The following is a 20,907-nucleotide window of genomic DNA, read 5'->3' on the forward strand; positions in this document are numbered from 1 at the left end:
ACAGACAGCTTTATTATCAAATTAAATGCAAAATTTCCATGGCCTCTCATTATACCAAAACAAAGCGAATGCATTTTACATATTTAGTTTATAGCCTATATACTCAAATTTTTACCTTTTGGGGTGACGTCAGGATTTCCATACTCGCTTTCTCTTTACTGAAACACCAGAAACAAAAAAAAAACAAAAAAAAGCACGCTTATTTATTGTTGGTTACCTACTTTGAGGTTATTTTATGCTCCTGTCAATTTGACAATTTTTAACTTCTTTCATTTATTACATTGATTACAAAACATAACCTTTCGAAGCAATTGTCAACAAATTTGAAACATTATGGTTATTTATAGTGAAATTTCTTTAATAAACAATTGTCAGTGTCAAAATGAAGTAAAAAACCATACTGTACCACCCTAAAATTTGGACATATGGACCAGCTGTATAACAATTTGACACCAAATCATGGTTAAGGTTATGTTCACTTCACTTCCCGTACCTTTCTTCCGTGAATTCATTTTCAAAACAAATTTAATGAGAAATCAGGAGAAACCTTTTCGAATTTGAAATAAACTCTCGCTCGTTGGGGCGCAGGCTCAGTTACATAAAAAAATGTTGACACTCAATGTGACCAATCGTATTATCATGAAAATCACAGTTTGGCTCGTACCAACAAGACAACGTTTTGACAATTGTTTATTAAAAAAATTCAACTATATGATCAATTCAAATTTGTTTCTGATCCTAGCTCAAACATACGTGAAGTTACTAGATAATGACGACATGGCGTAAAAATTGGACTTTATCTTCTGTCGAATTAGGTTGTCAATAATTTTAAAAAATCCCTACTTTTAGTAACTTTTGTCTATTTGGTTGTCATGAATGTAAATGAAAAATCGTTATTTAAATTGTCAAATTGACGTTTCCACACTCAAACAGCGTTGCCGATTGTAATTTTAGGTTAGAATGCAGTGTTGGTGGGTTTGTGACAGGATTATAATGTCTGTTGCAGGTTACTTTGGTTCACACTTTCTTCTGGTCTTTAAGAAAACACAGAAGCTGTTCTGAACAAAATATTAATTACAATTCAATTCTCTTGACATTAGATCTTAATCATGCGACGATGATATATTTCCCAGAACCAAGAATTTTGACGTACTAATTGCACCAACACCTACGCTTTTCCAAAAAGTTTTCACAAGATTTGTATCGTGTAGCAATATAAAAAATCAACAAATTAATAACAATCCGAAGACAAGCTGGAAAGGATGAAAACGTAGCCATCGTCCCAAAACGTCACGGATCAGTGTTACCTACCAGTTTCGGTGTGTCACGGTACACCCTTTGTGGTGTTTGATGTCTTTGTGCTTGTCGTGTGTAGCATCTCGGCTACCAGCGTGACCTCAGGAGGTGTAAATTACAGGTGTAAGAATGTAGATTAATTGCCTAGGCTCGCGCACTCAAATCTGTATCACGTAGCGGTAGCTGACCGTAGCATACCAACCTTTCTCTATTATACCGGACAAAAAATACCATCTCCACAGATCAAACGATCCCATCTATCTCCTCTCCATTCATTATAACAGCATCGGCTCGGCTGCGGCGGCGATTTTCGAAAAGCCTCGGATTTAGAAGCCGCTCCCGGACCACTCCGGGTACAGTTAGTCCATCCTACCATTTTTTTCGTTTTTAATTTTCGGTGAATGTAGAATTCACGATGACGTCACCGAGATCTGCCCATTCTCCTCCTCGCCCTGGTGACGTTTGCTGTCGTTGAAATGAAGCTAATTAAAGGGTCTGAAAGTTGCGCTGGTAGCAACGGCGAGCGTTTCTTTTTTCTGCTTTATGACAGGCAGTCAGGCGCAATTATATCGTAACTATTTTTGCCTCTTCAAATAACGAACTTCCTGCTGCGAAACTGTATATTTGATATACAGAACGTAGGATCGACTATAACTAACGACCAGCCGAGATTCTGAAATATGTGCATAAGTAACTAACTAGACGTGTAATGGGATGACAAGTCATAATTTTTCGTAATTTTTTCATTATCCGTTTAATGTAACAGAAACTTTATTCAAATAATGAAGATATATTATCTGCATTTGCAAATTTGAAATTCAAATTTAATTTCTGGTAATTTATTTAGGTACGGGACGACGAGAAATTTTCTCTCGAAATGGAACGAGCCATACGGGTACGGGATTATAGTGATTAATTAAATGGAACTACCTTCATCTAAAACCAAATACTTGTACTTTAATTAATCTTCATGTGTAGTTTTAATTTACAAAATACTATCCCATTTGAATAGACGCTGGATCTGCGGTTAATTGCGAGATTATCTCGCCCATTCATTTTGGACACTGGCATCTGTCAAAATAGCTACGTTATGGGAAAATTATAACAAACACAAGAATGGTCGCACTCCCAAGACCAGTTAGGTGATACTTAAATTTACAAATAACCTGTGGGCTCAAAGTGATTGGAAAGGTTTAAACACCTGATTGGAGGGTGTCAAAAATCTAATTTTTAAACTCACTTGCTTCAAAATGACATGTCGCGATCGCATAGTGGTGCGCGAAATCGTCCTTCGCGCACTAGTGCTTCGACATCATCCAAAAAGCATTCGCTTTTTTGAGCATTCTGAAAATAATTTGACTTGATAATAATAAAGTCTGGTTTACAAAACGCCATTTCTTCAATTTGGATGTTAAAAATTTCGAAAGAGTGAAAAGTAATTCTATTCACAAAGGGTATACGACAAATCAGGGATAATGTTCGTTTAAAAAAATATTGTATGAACTTGGATGCAAGAAGACGTATTCGGCACATTCGCGCAAATGAAGCACTCGCTCCTGCGTCGCTCGTGCCTCAAATAATGCGCTCGTGCGCGAAATTGTCTTCTCGCAATCATTTCGTAAATAACTATTCTCACCATCAGGTTTTAGTGATTTAAAAATGATTCTGTTATAATTTCCAACCTAACTGTACTAATCCAAAGTTGGTGTGTTTGTCTGATGAATAGAGCGTCGAGCATGGAGTACGTCATGGTTCCACTTTAGGACCTGTCTTGTTTCTCATTTATATCTTCTAAGTTTTATGATTTCCATCGTGCCACAAAAAGACTCACTTCTACTCTTAATGATATAATCTACTACTCCTTCTATTTTTATTTCGTTTCTTGCCTATTTTTTTCTTTCTGTATCGTTGAATATTCAATTTGTGATTCTATTGGGTGTTGTTTTGCTAAATTCACAGGTCGCTCGTGTTTCGTTCAGGTAAAAATTATGTAATACATCCTGTTTTGAAACGGTAAAAAAGAGGAAGTGTTTAGCATAAAAATGAATCTTCCGATAAGAGAATACGAAGGAAATTTTCCAACTGGTCCAAATCATGACCCACTAGTGCTGTTATGTAAAACAGGGACACTTACTGGGCCGTCAATTACCCCTTGTGCAATACACGTTCAGATAAGCATGTTCACAGCATTCACGTTTGTTAAACACCATGCGATCAAGCATCTCGATCTGATCGCGACCAGGCCAAAATCACGTTGAATGACAACACACTGTATATACCTCGATTGTGGTTTGCAGCCGCCGCTCTCTGATACAATTTAAATCCCGTATTCCATTATTCAGCGCATTATGCTGTCGCAGGACATCACAGTCTGCAGTCCGTCCTGTTAACGGCCTTGATTTATTCGAATTCGGCGTTTCGCATTGTCTGCCCTCCTCTGCACTCTTCTTCCACCATCGATATTTTACATTCGGCGCGAGCTCATAATGGTCTCTCTTCCCAGACTCTTTTACCATACCAGAAACCGAAAGCCACCGCCGGCGTGCACAAAATGTCCCCATTACGCACACCTGTAATAGGGATCATCAAACGGAAATGTGTCACTAGTGCGATATTAACTTGGCAATTAGCGAATTGTATTGTTATGGCCGTACAAGAAAATGGCGATATGGTAGTGTAGCAAAACTAGTTCCGCAAGTATGAAAGAATTAAGAACCAAGTTGAAGGAATATTAAATTATTTGGAACAGGTGTTTAATAATGTAGAAGACAATAATGTCAAATAAACCGGATATGATAGTAAATAAAAAGTTATAAAAAATTTACCTAATCAATATTTACCGCAAGGAACCGCAAGTTAAGGATGAAAACATAAAAAAAGAATATCAAGATCAGAGAGTCGACAAAAAATAATTGAAGAAAAGTTGTGGAACCAGAAGGAGGTCATAATCAGATTTGTAATTTACAACAAATGCTTTAGAAAGCTTTTATTTGATTTCAGCGCAGGAGGCACCGGAGAATCTTGCTCAAATGACATGTTTCACCGCACTAGTGTGGTAAAATATCAGGCAACGTAGAATTTTTGTACTTTTGTCGTGATTTGGTTGCAATAGTGGCATTTGCTGTAATTTCGATGTCCGAGGAAACACTTTCTTTGTCTGCATTTTGACACTGATGACAGAAGCGTGACAGAAATGTCGCCAACCTGGAACTGTGGTTGGTGCAATATTATTTTTTCTCATTTAATAATTATTTCTTATGACTAGATAAAATGTTGTACGGTAATATAATATTACAACATAGGATTATTTCCCCTTCTTGTATCGTAATATGACATGTTACGATATATTGTGAATAACTTCACAATGTGGAAGAAATACCCACTTTAGAAGCACAATTATTGATAAAAAAAATAACAACTTTTTTAATGGAGGTGGAAAAATTTACTTAAGCTTCTCATACTACACGAGCGATGGCTGGCTGCAGGAACATTATTTGCAAATTCCTCAACACCTGCACACTTTCGTTTGATGAAATAAGGTTCAAAGTGTAGAGTAGTGAATTTTTAGGTTAGGATGACAAGCGCGAGCGCCAGGTTCGCGGTGCGGTCGAATGTAAAAGTATCTATATGAGTCGGCGCCCCTTATCGTGGACTTGTTGTCTCTTGTAGCGCTTCTCACAAAGGGCCATCGATGGCTGGCAACCTGCGACTTAATCGCGGACCTTCGTAATTAGTGAGAGATACCTGAAAGATACAGGTGTGTTAGGTGGACCGACCAGACAGAGAGAGGCTCCTGTTTTATGACGTGACAAGGAAATCATAATAAAAGGACAGGATATTACCTGTGATGCGAGATCATTAAAAAACCGTCTGGAATCTGGATTGGAACAGCTCCGTCTTCGTCCTTTCTTCGCGGTCCTCGTACTCCCCTCCTTGTCCATCACGCACCTGTGGCGCCCGATGGTTTATTACAGTGGCGATAATTGACCTTCTGTTCTTATCAAAAGTTTTACACGTGATTTATTCTCCGTCGCCATCTGTGTCCTATGAAATATTTTGGGCGGAAACGTCCGACGTAATTATTACGACGAGGAAAAAAACTTGAATGGACTAGGTGATGCATGGATTTCGGTGAGAAAAATAGGAGTCGGTGTATCTTATGGGAGACATTTCAATTTATGATATGATGTAGGTAGATACAAATGGGATTTTTCCGTGGCGTGGCTCCGACAGATTCGGTGTAGTGGAGCTGTGCACGAAACTAAATGGGTATTTAATGGCTTGGTGAGAGTCTAATAAATAAAAACTAATCGATAGGCACGCTTGTAAAGTGAGAACGGTTAAGACGTGTCTGGGTAATAGAATAATGTGGTGCATTAAGAGTGGTTATGGTACAAACATTTGAATAATACGGGAAAAAAACCGAAACGAGGCGATAAATATGCAAGCTGAATGGTGAAGGTGACGAGATAAAAATATTTTCAACGAAAGTTGCGCCCAATTTTATTTCACTTTTTTTGTTTCTAATTCTTTCAAATACGTACATCAACAGATAGCTTTGCTTTGGAAGTGTTGCTCTTCCGTTTTTCTACCAGTTCCATTTTTGGTGCCTTTTACGAACACAATGTCTATTTGCTACGCTTTTTCAGTTCTCCTTTCGATTGTCAAAATATCGACTCTCAAAGTCAACCAAGATGCAAGATTTTAACAAATACCTAAAACATATTGCTCCGACTCGTGTCTCGGGAAATTAACTTGCACCAAAGAAAATGTTCGAGGTGAATGGTAACATTTTATTTATAGGAATTTTATGATAATTTAGACTCTAGTTTCTCCTTATCTTTTAGATTAAATCTACATCGAGAACGGATTATAGCGTAATCGATTAATAACTAATTAAACACGACCATAAAGCGATTAAAAATGAAAAACCGCACAGCTGTCAGTTTTGTCTATTTTTTAGATTCTAGGAGTGAAGAACAGATTTTTCAACAGTCGCACGATGCTGGTCGGTGCAAATTTGTTTTCTTTTTATTTTTTCAACAAACAAAATGTGACAATTATTCAAGTCTGGTATCCCGCAAGGGTCAATTCTAGGATTACTTTTATTTACACAAATTACCTATTGTTAATATTCTAAATTGCTGTATGACAATCTATCTTGACTGATCTATTTATCTATCCAGAAGCTGCTGTTCTAAAATAGATTTTTTATAATGTAATTTTCTTCTAATAATTCTAGTAATTGTCTAAAAACGGGGAAAGACAATAAATATCGGGTGTTCCTTCAAATTTATTCTCAAAGTTGGCATGAAGAGCCGATTGTGAACGCGTCATTCGTCAATCTGTAGAATAGAAACACAAACAACGCAAAAAGTGAGGTTAGATTTAAATAGTTGATCCGTGATCTGTAATCCGGGGTGCGTTCACAATCGACTCTTCAAGGCCAAATTTGAGGAGAAATTTAAATGAACACCCGATATATTTAAATCAATTTCTAAAATAACATTATGTTTTTAAATATTGTTATTTACCTAAAATATTTGGTTTGTTGTTTACACTTCATATCTTAAGAATGATACATTTTTAATTTTTATGTTAAATTATTTTGGAATCTTGTTTGGAATAATTTTGCCTACTTTTTTGTATTAATTTATATTTTAAAAACCCAAAATAATAATGAGGCATTTAGTTAAATTCTTAATTTCTCAGTCAGGTCTTTTAAAATTCTTCTGATAAATAATATGAATTTAATTTTAGATTTGTGAATATCTACACCGATTTAACAATCATTACCAATATAAAATTGACAACCCGTTAATTTGAAATTTTGAAAATGATAATAGGTAATTGTGCGTAATATTTCGTGCACGTTTGTGACTTGTTGATTGATATTTTTGTTTAGGATGATTTAATTATTTTCTGTTGAATAACAATTTGAGAAGGCTCGAACGCCACGTGACAGGTCAATGACTAATGCTGTTATTAGCGCTACTGTTGCTTTCCCAACGTCATCAACACAATCCTCTGTACCTTTCGTCGTCTCAGTTTGAGTCGCAATTTATTAAAAATGGATTTACGAGCGGAATCCGGTGTCTGTTCGATTTTTTGCCCGGTGCGGCCGAAATGACGCGACATTCCTGAAACAATGCCTCTCTCCTGCGCCATCATTAAAGTCTCCGAAAGGCGGACGAATTATTGGTTGATCCTTGGACATCCTTTTGTTTCGGGCAAGGTACAATTGCAGGACCGACCGTCAGCCAGCATAAGGACATCGGAACACGGCGTCTGCGCTGGGCCTTTATGTGCGCCGCCATTGTCTCTGCCTTCCGCGCGCTAATACATACTTGCATGCGTTTATACAGGACCCGCTCCTTTTCATGTAGCCGCCACCGCTTATCTACAATTGCTACTGTTTATCCGCGCTCCTCTTTTTTCTTCCATTATCTTCCATCTCCCGACCGTTTCGCGGGCCGGAGCCACTCCATAAAAACGGTTTATTGAACGGCCACGATCAATGGTTTGCCGATTTCTTTCAGATTCGCCACCGCTTCGGCTGCTACGACGAGATTTCGGGAAATGGACCGAGGAGGGTGCGCCACTGCAACTGGGTGCGATTCGTCCGGGTGGCCAACTCCTTCAACCCCGCCGTCAACTTCGTCGCCACCAAGGTCAGGGGGGAGCCGGTCTACGAGGCCGTCAAGCCCATCTCGCCCGACACGGAGCTGCTGGTCTACTACCTTCCGGAACGGCCGGAGGAGCTCTTCTTCGTCAGGATGAGGGCGTCCCTCTACAGGCAGACGATGGACTCCATTCTCGAAGGTATATACTGTCCTGAGAGAATACGCAAAAATAAAAAAATACTACTCAAAGGCGAACACACCTCGCGTGAACTTCCAATAAACTAACAAATGAATTACAGTATCGAGTCTTTTACCTACGAACTATTTTTTAACTTCACTGCTTAATTAAACAAAATTTACCTAAGTGTTGAGATTTAATGGATTTATTGAAAACCTTAAAAAAATTACCAAATAATGATTATAAAGATGTACAGGGTGATTCTGAAATAAGTTTGGAAAAATAATCCAGTAATTGGTGATGATGAGAAGAAGTCATATACAACATTTTTTTCTCATAGAAGTATTTTCGTTTTCGTATTTTCGAGATACAAATGATATGGGGTAGTTTGCATCCTTTTGATTTCACCCCAAAAGTCATTTACGCAGAATTATTTTGTGTCAAGGATACTTCACATTTTTTTCCACACTTATTTCAGAATCACCCTCTATACTATTTTTTTAGTAACATTTGCCCCTGATGATCTGAAAACAACATCTGTTGATTTTACTTTCGACAATATGGAGGGAAAATAACTCAATGTCCAACTGAAAATAATTTAGATTGTTAGATAACGAGTGTAGGATAGTCGAGGAAGGTGGGCGAGTTACTGAATGAAAGACACCAAAAATCTGATTTACTTTAAACATTTCTCCACTTTATCGATGATTTAACGTTGTATTTTATAATGATTAATAAAAAAATAAATTAAACAGCGACGCTTTGTAATCTGCAGAAGCAGAACGCAGGTCGTCAACATCAACTTGCAACAGTTTAACATTAAAATGACGAAAGTCAGAGTTAATGGCGAGTCAACAGAAGGTCCGCTTGTCCAGAAAAAAATCGTAATCTTCTGAAACCGCCTCGAAAGCGAAGAGAAGCTCAAAACGAAGGCAAGAAATAAAAACGCGTAATTTATGGTAGATGTGGACGCGCGTTTAAGATAACTTTCCGTCCTCGAATTGTTTAAGACATTCTCACGCACCATCAGCTGGACTGGAGGCTCTCTCGTCAGGCTCCGAAAAAAGCGAATTCTTCCCAGATGTCTTTATCGTTATTGATATGAATAATGTGGCGGTTCGAATCTTGGGGCAAACAAAATTCCCCGATTTTTCATAGTTCACGTCCAAAGCAAACAGAGTGGCTCCTCCGGTCCCGGAGTCCGTGAGCGTCGATATTAATGACCATCCCATATCTCGGTAGACGGCGTGTCGAATCGGAGCGGTGTTCATCCTGCTCAAACTAGGCGTAAGTTTTTGTGACAGGCTGGGTATTGTAATCACGCATGCCTAACATTAATTACACAGTGCCTACCTGTTGCGAAGGTCCAACTGGTTATTGTTGGTTTTTATTTTTCAAATTAATTCCAGCCGTACACCGAAAACGGCTAAAAATTGTTTTCCCCTCTTAATTATCTCCGTATAATTTATCAAATGAGCCGGCGCACCAACAATCGTCTCTTTCACTTAACATCCATCATCCGGGTAGATTACGCAACAATATCCCTTTTTTCGTGCGGGCAATTAAAACCGAATTAAAGAGAAATCCCGATAAAGCAAGAAGCGCGATAATTAGATTTATCTCGACCGTGCCTTTTTTGGTGGCTGCGCCATTATAAATTAAACCAATCAAAATGTTAACTTGTGCAAAAGAGGCCATAAATCCGTCGCCATCCGCTCTGTCGACTCCCAAATTAGCTATTGTTTCATAGCAAGCATGCGGCCGATGATGCTTTCATGAATTTGAAGCATCATCGGCTCGAATTAACGGCAACCATTTTTTACAGACTCCCCTCTCGACCTCTCGATGTCGCTGCTCTCGCGGGCCTTGAGCGGCTCGCCCCCGTCGGCGGAAGACGAGCGCAAGTCGGTTTCCGGTGACAGTTCCGCCGCCAGCTCACAAGGCGATCTGCCGGAGGCCAGCGTACCCACCCCCAGAGCCAGGCCCAGGGAGAGGACTCTGCTGCCATGCGGCGTCTGCAACAAGGCCTTCGACAGACCCTCGCTGCTCAAAAGACACATGAGGACGCACACAGGTAGGAGGACATCGTCTGCGATCAAATTTGACCCGCGTTTGGGATTTAATTTGGACAAAAACGTGCAAGCATCTATCGACTTCGTGCGTTGAACACGAATCCACAAAATCAACTGGGGGCGGAAAAACATTGCCGCGACACGAACATAACCTCACTTAATGACGGACCAAGTTCTTACCCGCGCGTCGTGTAAATTACGTTATTTTCGAATCTCCACTTATCAATTTACAGCAAACTCTCAATTCGTAACTAATTTGGTGCTACCTGAACGATATTTCAGCCCCACAGTTTAAATTATTGATTTTAAATAAATTTTTGAATGTCAAAAAATTTAATTTTAATCGGTGGTGCCAACTGTATGACAAATATGACGCAAATATTTAATTTTTATTGAAACAAATTTGTTGACATTTTTAGATCGAAGAAGATTATGTAATTACGGATTAGGTCAAGGTCGCCTGGTCTAGTTTGAGGACGGTATAACACAAAGACGTTGAAAGAATTCGTTTGTAATTGTTTAATTAATTCAATTAAGAAGACTAGGGTTGTATTGTCTTTCAGTTGGCGGTACTTATTAACTGTACTGTCTGTCTACTAGAGATATTTTCATATTTGGTGGCGGAAACAAAAGATTGAGAAATGTCACAAATTTGTATTGTCAGTGTCAAATTTCTCAAAGACGTTCGTGATTTCGACAGAAATGCAGCAAATTGGCAATAAGAAAGTTATTCATCGTCGAACTAGAGAAATAATTTGTAATACGTTTGATTATATGAGAATAACTTTTCCTTTTGAAGCACTGACAAAAATTGGTTTCGTTAGAATTTGTTTTTTCAATCTATTTAGCGAAAATTTAAATTTACCTAGACATTCCTTTTTACGGCGTTTATGAGAAATTTGACACTGACAATACATTTTTGTGACATTTCTCAGTCTTTTGTTTCCGCCACCAATTATGAAAATACCTCTACTGTCTTTGTGGACACTTCATTTTGTAAATAAATGTGGGAATCTGTTTCAGGTGAAAAACCTCACGTGTGCATGGTTTGCGGAAAAGGCTTCAGCACGTCCTCGTCCTTGAACACCCACCGAAGGATCCACAGCGGAGAGAAGCCTCACCAATGTCCTGTGTGCCTTAAGCGGTTCACAGCGTCCTCCAACCTCTACTACCACCGCATGACACACATCAAGGTGAGTATTGTTAGGAGGGATGCCCCGATCTGGCATTTATAGCGCTATCCTCTTGCGTAATCCCCGATAAGATCCTTGTGGTAAGAGCTTTATAGCTGATTAAATTTGACGTCTACATTTTGATGTCCTATATTTATATAATCCGCCCCGCGGTACCTGCTTGTCATTTTGACAAATCTCCCATCGGCTAATGCGCGCGGATTGCCTTTTTTATTAAAGCACCCTTTTCAACGATCCACTCACGGACAATGATGTCTCTCCTTATGGAAACAAGCCTTCCCATATGTTTCCCGACCATAACCGGTGGTAAAAAAATAAATTATTGTAATTATGATGTAACGGACGGCATATGCTGGATGATCGGACGCAATTCTCGTACTTGACAAGAGGGATTTAAGGGCTCGTTGTCTGCACCTGCTGCAGACTGACGACTGACGAGGAGGACCCCGTGGTGGCTTACTTTCCAGTAGATCCCATCTCCGGCACGGGGCGCGAAGGAGAGATGATTTCTGATAGGTACATATATCACAACTGACACGTGATATGTAAAACACAAATTACAAAATATCTCAATATTAATCTTATCTTACATTTTTTAAATGTTCGTAAACACCATTCTCGTTGTTTTCCCGCGATGTCTGAGTATTCTTCTATTGCAAACTAGACATTGATGCTATTTATAACCTCCCATTGTACCAAAACAACGTTAATGCATTTAATGTAAAACAGGAAAACCAAATTTTTCACGATTATAGAAATGAAATAAATACACTATAAAGAATGGTTTGTATATTTGCAATGCAACATTGAATTATCTTAAATCATAACAATAACAATGGTAATAATTTACGAGTAAAAGATCTCACAAAAAGTGTTTTTCAACTTGTATGATTTTCTTTTGAAATAGAACCACTTCCAATATTCGTTTCTTTTGCTACTAATAATGCTAATACGGAACTTTTTATTAGAAAATGATTTATATACTTATTTTTAATAAATTTTATGACAAGTTGCGCCAGTAGTTAACATAACCTATAAAAACCTATCACTTATTACTACTTATTAAAGTTCAAATTGTATATAAAATTGCAAATAAATTCATGAATGTGAAAAAATTGATTCACAAACTCATCACTTAGGATGATTTTATGACTAAGTTTAGTACCTACTAGTTCAGTAATAGAAGTGACTTAAGCAAGAGTAATTTAAGAAGGATTTAACTGTGCAACCTTTACTGATTGCATTAATGTGTCATGAAAGTTGCAGAAATAACATTGTAGCTTGTATGAGAATAGAGTATTATTTAACGAGTTCCTGTGTAAATTGGGCTCTTTATGGCATGAGTGGGCCAGTTCGTTTCACTCGCGTTTTAAATGCCCACGAGGTTTCCCAAAGTCTTTGAATATTCTGAATATACAGGTGAATCAAAACGAACGCACCAACTACTAGCAGTTGTACCAAACTCAGTGACAAGAACATAAAAAAATTGAAAAAAAAATTCCCAGCTTCAATTAAAAGTTACATCGTGTTAAAGTTGGAAAATTTTAACCAAAAACATCCATTTACTTTTTTAAAAACCGAAATTTAAAATTTTTGTTACACAATTTTTTAATAAATCTTAATCAATTAGTCATGTGTTTGTATATGTCAACAAAAGAAAAACAAAAAAGCATCAGGAGAACGTTTGTATTATTTTTTTCACGTTCCTGTCACTCTAGACTCTACTTTATACGATTACAAGTAGTTAGTGCGGTCTTTTTGATACACCCTGTATTTTAATATAACCTATAAAAAGTCACGTACTATTCTTTGTGAACAATAAATTCATCAAAAATATTTCTTTAAATAAATTACATTAAATTGCACCTTACAAATTATTGTGTGTCAAATATTTTGGTAAATTTTTTCTCAAGAACTCGACTGCATTATTCACATTAGCGCTACCAACACATTCGGTACGAAAAGTTTCCGATCGCACGTCGTACACGCATTTTCAACGTTCATTTGAACAAGCTTCGCTACATGCAGATATAGATTTGCTTCCTTTACGTGCAATTAATTCCAGCTTTGCTGCTTAACTCGTAATATGTCTGCGACTGTCGCATAAATCATTTTAAAATTAATACGTGTCGCGGTCTAACAATAAAAGTAACAAGATCAAAGTTATGGGTGCACGGCAATGATATAAAAGCCTCCGGAGAATTAATTTCAATACCGGCGATCGAGTACCTGAACTTGGTACTACGACCGTTGCGTAAATCATTACCGCCGACGAACTGCTACAGTACTCGTATGTCGCGAAACGACCGCAACCTCCACTTTAATTACCCCGTCTTGACGACTGCCGTTCTTAATTGCCGAGATTCGGAGTGGAGGAAATTTCGCAGGGGTCGAAATCAATTTATGGTCCGCGGAGCGTTCAATTAATGTCTATAATAAAAGGAGAATCGTTAAAATCAAGAAAGAGGGTTGCGCTGTGGGAACGAAAGAAACGCAACGCTCCCGGTACCATCTGCCATCACGCGAAGCTAAGACATCCGGTTCCTTCGCTATCGTTGCTATCGATCAATATGACTTACTGGGCCGGAGTTTACGACGGTTTCGCCCTTTTTCCAAGACGGGACTTGTCGATGTCACTCTAGCTGAGACGTGGAGTATTTCCGTCACTAGCTCGTCACCAACGAGACACGACAAATCCTTCGACGTTGCACCCGGCGGATTCTCTTCCATTCAGGAAAGCTTTCTCAACCACGCCAAAATTGACTCGTAGATTGATTCACACCGACAAAGGAAGACTATGAGTTTTAAGAGAAAAAATAAATGAAACTCTCTAACTGTTATCGCTGTTGATCTGGATCGTAGATCTATTAGCCAAAAGATGAATCATAAAGATCACAAATGGTGTCCCACAGGGATCACACTCGTGGCCTCTTCTGTTCTCGATTATAAGTGATACACGACGGCATTTGTTTTTGAGAAAAAACAAACAAGTCAAGTTCAAGGAACTGTATTATGAATTTTTTTTAATGGAACATGATGACATTGCAAGTGTGTTTACTCACGGTTGATTTGCTGCGGAGGCGGTTCTACGTTAAAGAGAAATGGCTTCCAGTGCTGACTTTCAGATTGTCTAAAATCTGTCATTACTGGATTAAGATCTGCGATGATAAATTTGTGTCACGTGATGGTGTAGAACATGGTAATAAGGTTCTGAAAGATTGTTAGAGTGTGGTAGTGTCCGGCCCTGGAAGCCTTTAGATAATGATTGCATCGTATGGTAGTTGTTCTTTTCTGCTGGGAAACCACACAAAGACGTGAAAATTCGCTGGGGTCGCGATAAGTCAAGTATGACAGTGTAAACAGAGTAAGGTGAGGGGTGCCCCACAAGGTTGTTGCTATGACATATGAGCAACAATAAGGTCTAGGCGGCGAACCAGAACATCTTCGAGAAGTTCCCACGGAGTCCAACGAGCGTTGCGGCTCCACTACTGCCCCATATAATCAGGATCCAAATTTGAATAAACTAATTAAGAGGCTAATTTACCATATGTGAGATTTATGTGGAGGATCGCGCCGATTTATTTCTTAATTCAAATGGCGGAGAGATTTATTTTACAAGTGAGCACAATGGTGGGTTTTTTATCGGTCGGTAAACACCCGTGGCTGGTCCGCGATGGTCGTATTTTCTGCGGGCAATAGCTCCCGAGAGACGGACGGTCCAACATTGTAGTAACGTCTTTAACTGCAATACTTATGCATCTATTTAAGTCGGAGTTATTTAGTTCTTGTCCGTGTTGAAAAGGAGAGTTGACAGTCGATCAGGCCACTGTGTACACCGTCACTGACGTGGATTGCTACAACCGTCTTGCTCTTTTATCTGATGGACTATTCGTGACGTTCTCTAGGCAGTCGCCCCCGATTTTTCTTCAATGTTTAACGTCCGCGTCCATCAATCTTCCGCCGCAACGCCTGAGATCCTATCGGAGACGGTTCCACCATTAAAATCATATCGTAATTAATAACCGAACGGTGTTTGTTGGCGGGAACGTATTTTTTCTAACACGAAGAGCTCAATCAACACTTTCCATTATTCGGACACCTTCTGGTGCGAGCTTCGAACTCGAAAATATTTTTCACCAAGACAAATGTTTCGTGCTTCTGTTGCTTAATAATTTTTTCATTCTGTGCTTGTCACGACTGCATTCATTTTCTTAATCGCACAAATATTTATTTGTATTTTAAAATTTTAAAACACTTATACAGGGTGTTATTGAAATGGGTGACCAAATTTTAACCACGAGCTACTGGCTTCACGTAGAACTCAGAAAAAATATATAAAAAAAATTCTATGTCAAAAAATAAAATGACATTTACAGGGTGTATTTTTAAAATATGCGGAAATTTTACCTACGAGGTTCTACATGAAGCCGGTAGCTCGTGGTTAAAATTTGGTCACACATTTCAATAACACCCTGTATTTATTGCATTTTTATTAATACATATTAGAATTACCATCATCATGAGCAATAAATTATTGTTGTTGTTTTATTAATGTTTAACGAATGTTCCTGTACCCTGTTACCAATATATTGTTGCTTTCTCATATTCCATTTTTTAATATATTTAATAGACTAATTGTTCCCAAACACATATTTTCCATTAATATTTATATTATTTTATGCGATGTTTAGGAAATTTCACCGTTAACGTAGTATAATTGTTGTTAATTTAGAACGATTAAATCTCTTTGATACGGCCGCCACACCAGCAGGACCATATTTCAGTCTGATCTGTTGTTTCAGGACAAGCCGCACAAATGCAATCTCTGCAGCAAGTCTTTTCCAACTCCGGGAGATCTCCGCTCTCACATGTACGTCCACTCCGGATCGTGGCCTTTCAAGTGTCACATTTGTTCGCGGGGCTTTTCCAAACACACCAACCTCAAAAACCACCTTTTCCTTCACACCGGTAAGTTGAGCTTTTTGATACGCCGACGACGAAAATAAATAATTTGTGATTTTTCAATAATGCGCAATGAAAGTAAAAAGCGTAATTTATTCCGGTAACCTTTAAGATCGATAAATTAGTATCGACGGCGACCGATTATTAATATTGTTGACTGTAACACTGGGAACACGTCAACTTTAGCAACAAGTGCGATAAATTACGATAGAGATTTAGCTCCTGAAAGCGTTGCGCGGAATCGGCAAATATCTGTAATAAAGTCGAGATTTATGTCCACGAAAACTACTTAGAATATGCTAGATTTTTTTTACGTCGATTATTAAGGAATATATATGCGAAATAATAATAAAACAAGATTTTTATTGGTTGAATTTATTATGTACGTTTAAAGCGCAGATAAAACTGTTCTCTCTTCACTATACATATTTGGATTAAAAGCTGCATCTGCTGAACTAATGGATGCATATTTTAAGTGTGAGATTAGTTCGGACGCAATAACGAAGTCCTAACTAAATTTACTGGAAAAGGTGAGAAGGCATTTAAGTAATGCGTAAAGTGTATCAGTTATACTTTAGAATCTTTAGATACTTTGCTCTCTTAAGCATAATAATTTATACTTTTTTTATTTTTAAATTGTATTGTTTTTATTAACATGTAGTTAATATTTTCAAATAGGTTTTACTTCATTTTTCAACTAAAATAAAATAAGGAAAATTGTTTCGTTTACGTTATTATTTTACTTAACGTCATTTCATGAAAAATTTGAATTTAACAATAAAAATCTTTTATCATCTATAGTCTATTCACGATGAATGTGGATAAAGGGTGGCTATGACATCTGGTAACATTGTTGGTAGTAACTACAGAACAAATAAAATTCCCTAACAGAATTAGAATTAGGCCACATTCACCGTGAATAGACTATAATTTTATTATTTTTCAAAAAATATTTGTAAGTGTAACAGATGAATCAGAATTTTGGTAGTTTTTGATATACCTAACGTTAAAAATGACTGGGCAAAAAGACGAATATGAAATTTTATTATAATTAACCAATCTTATTTATTAAGTATTATGTTATTAATAATAGGGAGTAAAAGTGCAAATTAGCTGTTCTGATGACAGTTTAACAATTTTTAATCAGACAGTTATACCTTTTTGCACTTCCAGGTTTACAAATTCTATAAAATTCGCACAATTTTTAAAACATTTGTAAGAAATAAAACAACAATGTTTTGATGGTCCAAGTTCACTGCACTGCCACTGAAAATTTATGCCATTTGGCTTAAATTGTTTATGATAAATCCTTTAGTCAGGTAGATGCAGTTATAATAAGTTGTTAGGATTTTTGACAGGATGATTTATCGTATTTTATTGAATAAATTACACAAATTTGACTCATTTAATCTGTTATTAATCTCTTAGTTTAGTACGACAAAATCAGACGACAAGTTCTAACATATTTGAAGTGTTTAGTCTCGGTGTGCCACAGAGATCAATCCTTGGACCATTCTTTTTTTTCAATGAGAATGAAAGTAATGATTTTCATAAGCGGATCTCTCTACTCTACAGTAAACAGAAAATTGCAGCAAATTACAGAAAATAAGCGATCATTTAACACTATGGTTTATGAACATAGGTATCTGTTTTTAAATCATATCAAGCAACATACAACCAATTAAATGCTGAAAGTTTTGGATTATGTTGTCTTAATGTCTGGTGTGCTTCAGAGTTCATTGCTTTGACCATTATTATTTCAAAACAATATATTAACAATATTTGATATCTTGAATTCAATTGAAATTATAGAATTCTCTTTAGATTGAAGCTGGCAAGCAATAAGTGAGTCTTTGTTTAAATATTTGCTACTAAGTAAATGCTGAAATATATTCAAGGTAAAATATATTTAACATACCAAACAGTTGACTAAAGTTTTTAAATTATGTTTAGCGAAACGTAAAGATGTCACAAGTGAAGAGTGATTTGAATTACGTTGTTTTTACATCCTGTGCCCCAACATTTATTCTTTATTCATTGTTGTATCAATTAATTTTCGTAAACTATTTCCTGAAGAAAATTTAACAGTCACGGAAAAATAAATTTATGAATACGAAAATGCATTATTTAATATATCGATGTTTTTTTAGATTTCACCTCATAGTAGGCGTTGAAGACTCGATTGTGAACGCACTATACGGGTTACGGGTCACAAATCAGCCGTTTAAATCTTACGCATTTACAAGAGTGGTGCCTTCACAATCGACTCTTCAACGCCTACTACGAGGTGAAATTTAAAAAAACACCCGATATTTTTCCATAGTATTTTTGATCTTTTTCTTTCAAAAAATTTAGTCCTGTTACCATTTGTTTGCCATTGACTGAAATTCTAATTTGACACAATTCGGATGACATTTTTTGAATAACCACAGTAATAATGATTAGAGGACAATTTTACTACCAAAGTCAATTTTTTCACACAATGGGTGTTTGCAACTCATTGATTAAATGCCAAAACTTTTACTCGTCTGATTTACTTATTTGCCAGGTTTGAATCGTACCGTAGGTACAGGTGCTGGGGCACCACAGGGTTCAACGTTTGGACCACTTATATAAGAATAATTATATCGTTCATAATCTTTGCATAAATTACTTTTCGTATAAGGACCTTCAACGGTGGCGATTACAGAAAATTGCAGTAAATTACAGGTAGAAAGGGAAACTGACATTACGTTGATAGGTTTACCGGTCGAGATTTAGATAGAAGTGCACATCACGTGGTGTCCAGATTGATTGGTTGTAACGTAAATCGTAGGACAGCCCATGTACTTCTCAATTTAAATATACTCTACGTCATGGTTTATCTCGTGGGGAAAAAAAAAAGAAATCGTCATCGCATTTTTCGCACAACCGGAGCACTACCGATAAGGAGGTTCGGGTGACCATCCACGGATTCGTTCACGTATTCACTATTAACTTTAATTTCGGCTCGTTCGCTGGCTGTTAAGAATTCATCGGGCGTGCACCGTGCACCTTATAATTTGTATTCAGACGTAAATTAAAATACTGAAGTAGCCAAAATACTGAAAACAAAAGGAGTATGGTCGAGAGTCGAGATTGGATAGGGCGACGGGTAGATTACATCCCCAACGTATAATTACACGCGGACAGTAGTTCGATAGCGAGCGGTAATCACAGGCTGCGGCCTCTGGCTATTCTTGGGCCAGCTACCGTTCAACTGCAACAGCCGTTCGATTAATACCATCGCCGGCTCTTGCAACAACAACAACTGACCGACTAGAAAGGCTTGCTTACTCGCCTCGTCGCCCATTCAAATCTCCAACCTTCGAACGATGTACGAAACGGACGAAGAGTTTACTACCGAAAACCGTAAACAGAAAGAACTTGGAACCAGAACTGCGATATACAGGGTGACTTTGAAAGTTGTGCAGATATTTTAACTAGTGGTAGAACTCCACAATAGGTAACGATTCAGCCAATAATGCCTTATGCAAATGTTGATATTTTTCGAGAAAAAGGGGCTAAAAATTAAAAAAAAAGTTTGGGAGACACTGATTTTTATGAAAAAATGGGTCAAAACAAAATCATAGAAGACGTTTTTGTTATCATTTAATTCAAAATTAACTCACTTTGACATGAATCTCAATCTTAACCTCAATTTATATCACAAATGGTTTTCACCAACCTCGAAAAAACCGATATGGTTTTGATCTATGGCGAAGCCCGTGGACATTCAGAGTTAGCACGGAAGTTCTGCGGTGAAAGGTTTACTCAAAGTATACTTCCCAATGCACGAACCTTTATAAACATCGTACAGCATCTTTGCGATTTCGGGCGTTTCGAAATGAATAAGCGCGATCTTGGCCTCCAACGAGAAGATCGCATTTTAGTTCCAGAAAAAGAAATTCTTGACGAAATTGAAAACCAATCACGAACAAGTACTTGGTGTCTTGCAAATCACCTGGGAGTTTCTCAGTTTGCGAGGACAAAACACCGCTCAGGAAATTCGTCAAAATAGAGGCATTCTGAATCGAGTTCGGCTTTCTTGGGCACGACACGCTTGCATTGCAAACGATGGCAAGCATTTTGAGCAACTTCTTTGATGTTTCACTTTATGCTTTTACTCACAATTACACAATCAAAAATTAATGATGAAACTCAAAAAACACTAACGATAAAAACCAAACATAACTTCGAAGGACAGAAAACCTTGACATTTTAGATTGGTCGTATGTCGTATGTCATAAGTCACAACTTACTACTTACATTTTTCAGCGATTCCCAAACAAACTGATTCCTTTGCAAACCATTAACGTTTGTATAAGGCAAGTTGGATTATTTTGCCCTCTTTTAACACGTACTAGCTCAGGTAAAAATATCTGTACAACTTTCAAAATCAGACTGTAGATAAGAGATGACAAGAAAAAAATTTAAAAATTTGTTTTCTATATCACCAAAATAAGAACAAGACAAGAGTACATTTGGTACTCTAAATTCCAATTAGTAAACTTGATGGTACGAGTAGAAGGGTTGTATATTTTTTCGGAGTTCAGCAAATTTTT

The 20,907-nt window shown here is 37.4% G+C and overlaps 1 protein-coding gene across 3 annotated transcripts in view; it reads left to right on the top strand.

Moving 5' to 3' along the window:
- LOC138127051 (zinc finger protein 787-like) overlaps positions 1-20,907 on the top strand; it is a 185,496-nt gene that overhangs the window by 50,647 nt on the left and 113,942 nt on the right. For all 3 annotated transcript variants that reach the window (XR_011158076.1, XM_069042915.1, XM_069042916.1), the window contains exons 2-5: positions 7,836-8,118; positions 9,923-10,171; positions 11,193-11,362; positions 16,165-16,330. Coding sequence is in view for 2 of the 3 variants with exons in the window: in XM_069042915.1 (XP_068899016.1) it covers positions 7,836-8,118; positions 9,923-10,171; positions 11,193-11,362; positions 16,165-16,330 (868 nt within the window). In the remaining variant the exon portion in view is untranslated. The remainder of the gene's footprint in view (positions 1-7,835; positions 8,119-9,922; positions 10,172-11,192; positions 11,363-16,164; positions 16,331-20,907) is intronic.

The sequence above is a fragment of the Tenebrio molitor genome, chromosome 3, assembly GCF_963966145.1.
Source record: "Tenebrio molitor chromosome 3, icTenMoli1.1, whole genome shotgun sequence".
NCBI classification, from domain to species: domain Eukaryota; kingdom Metazoa; phylum Arthropoda; class Insecta; order Coleoptera; family Tenebrionidae; genus Tenebrio; species Tenebrio molitor.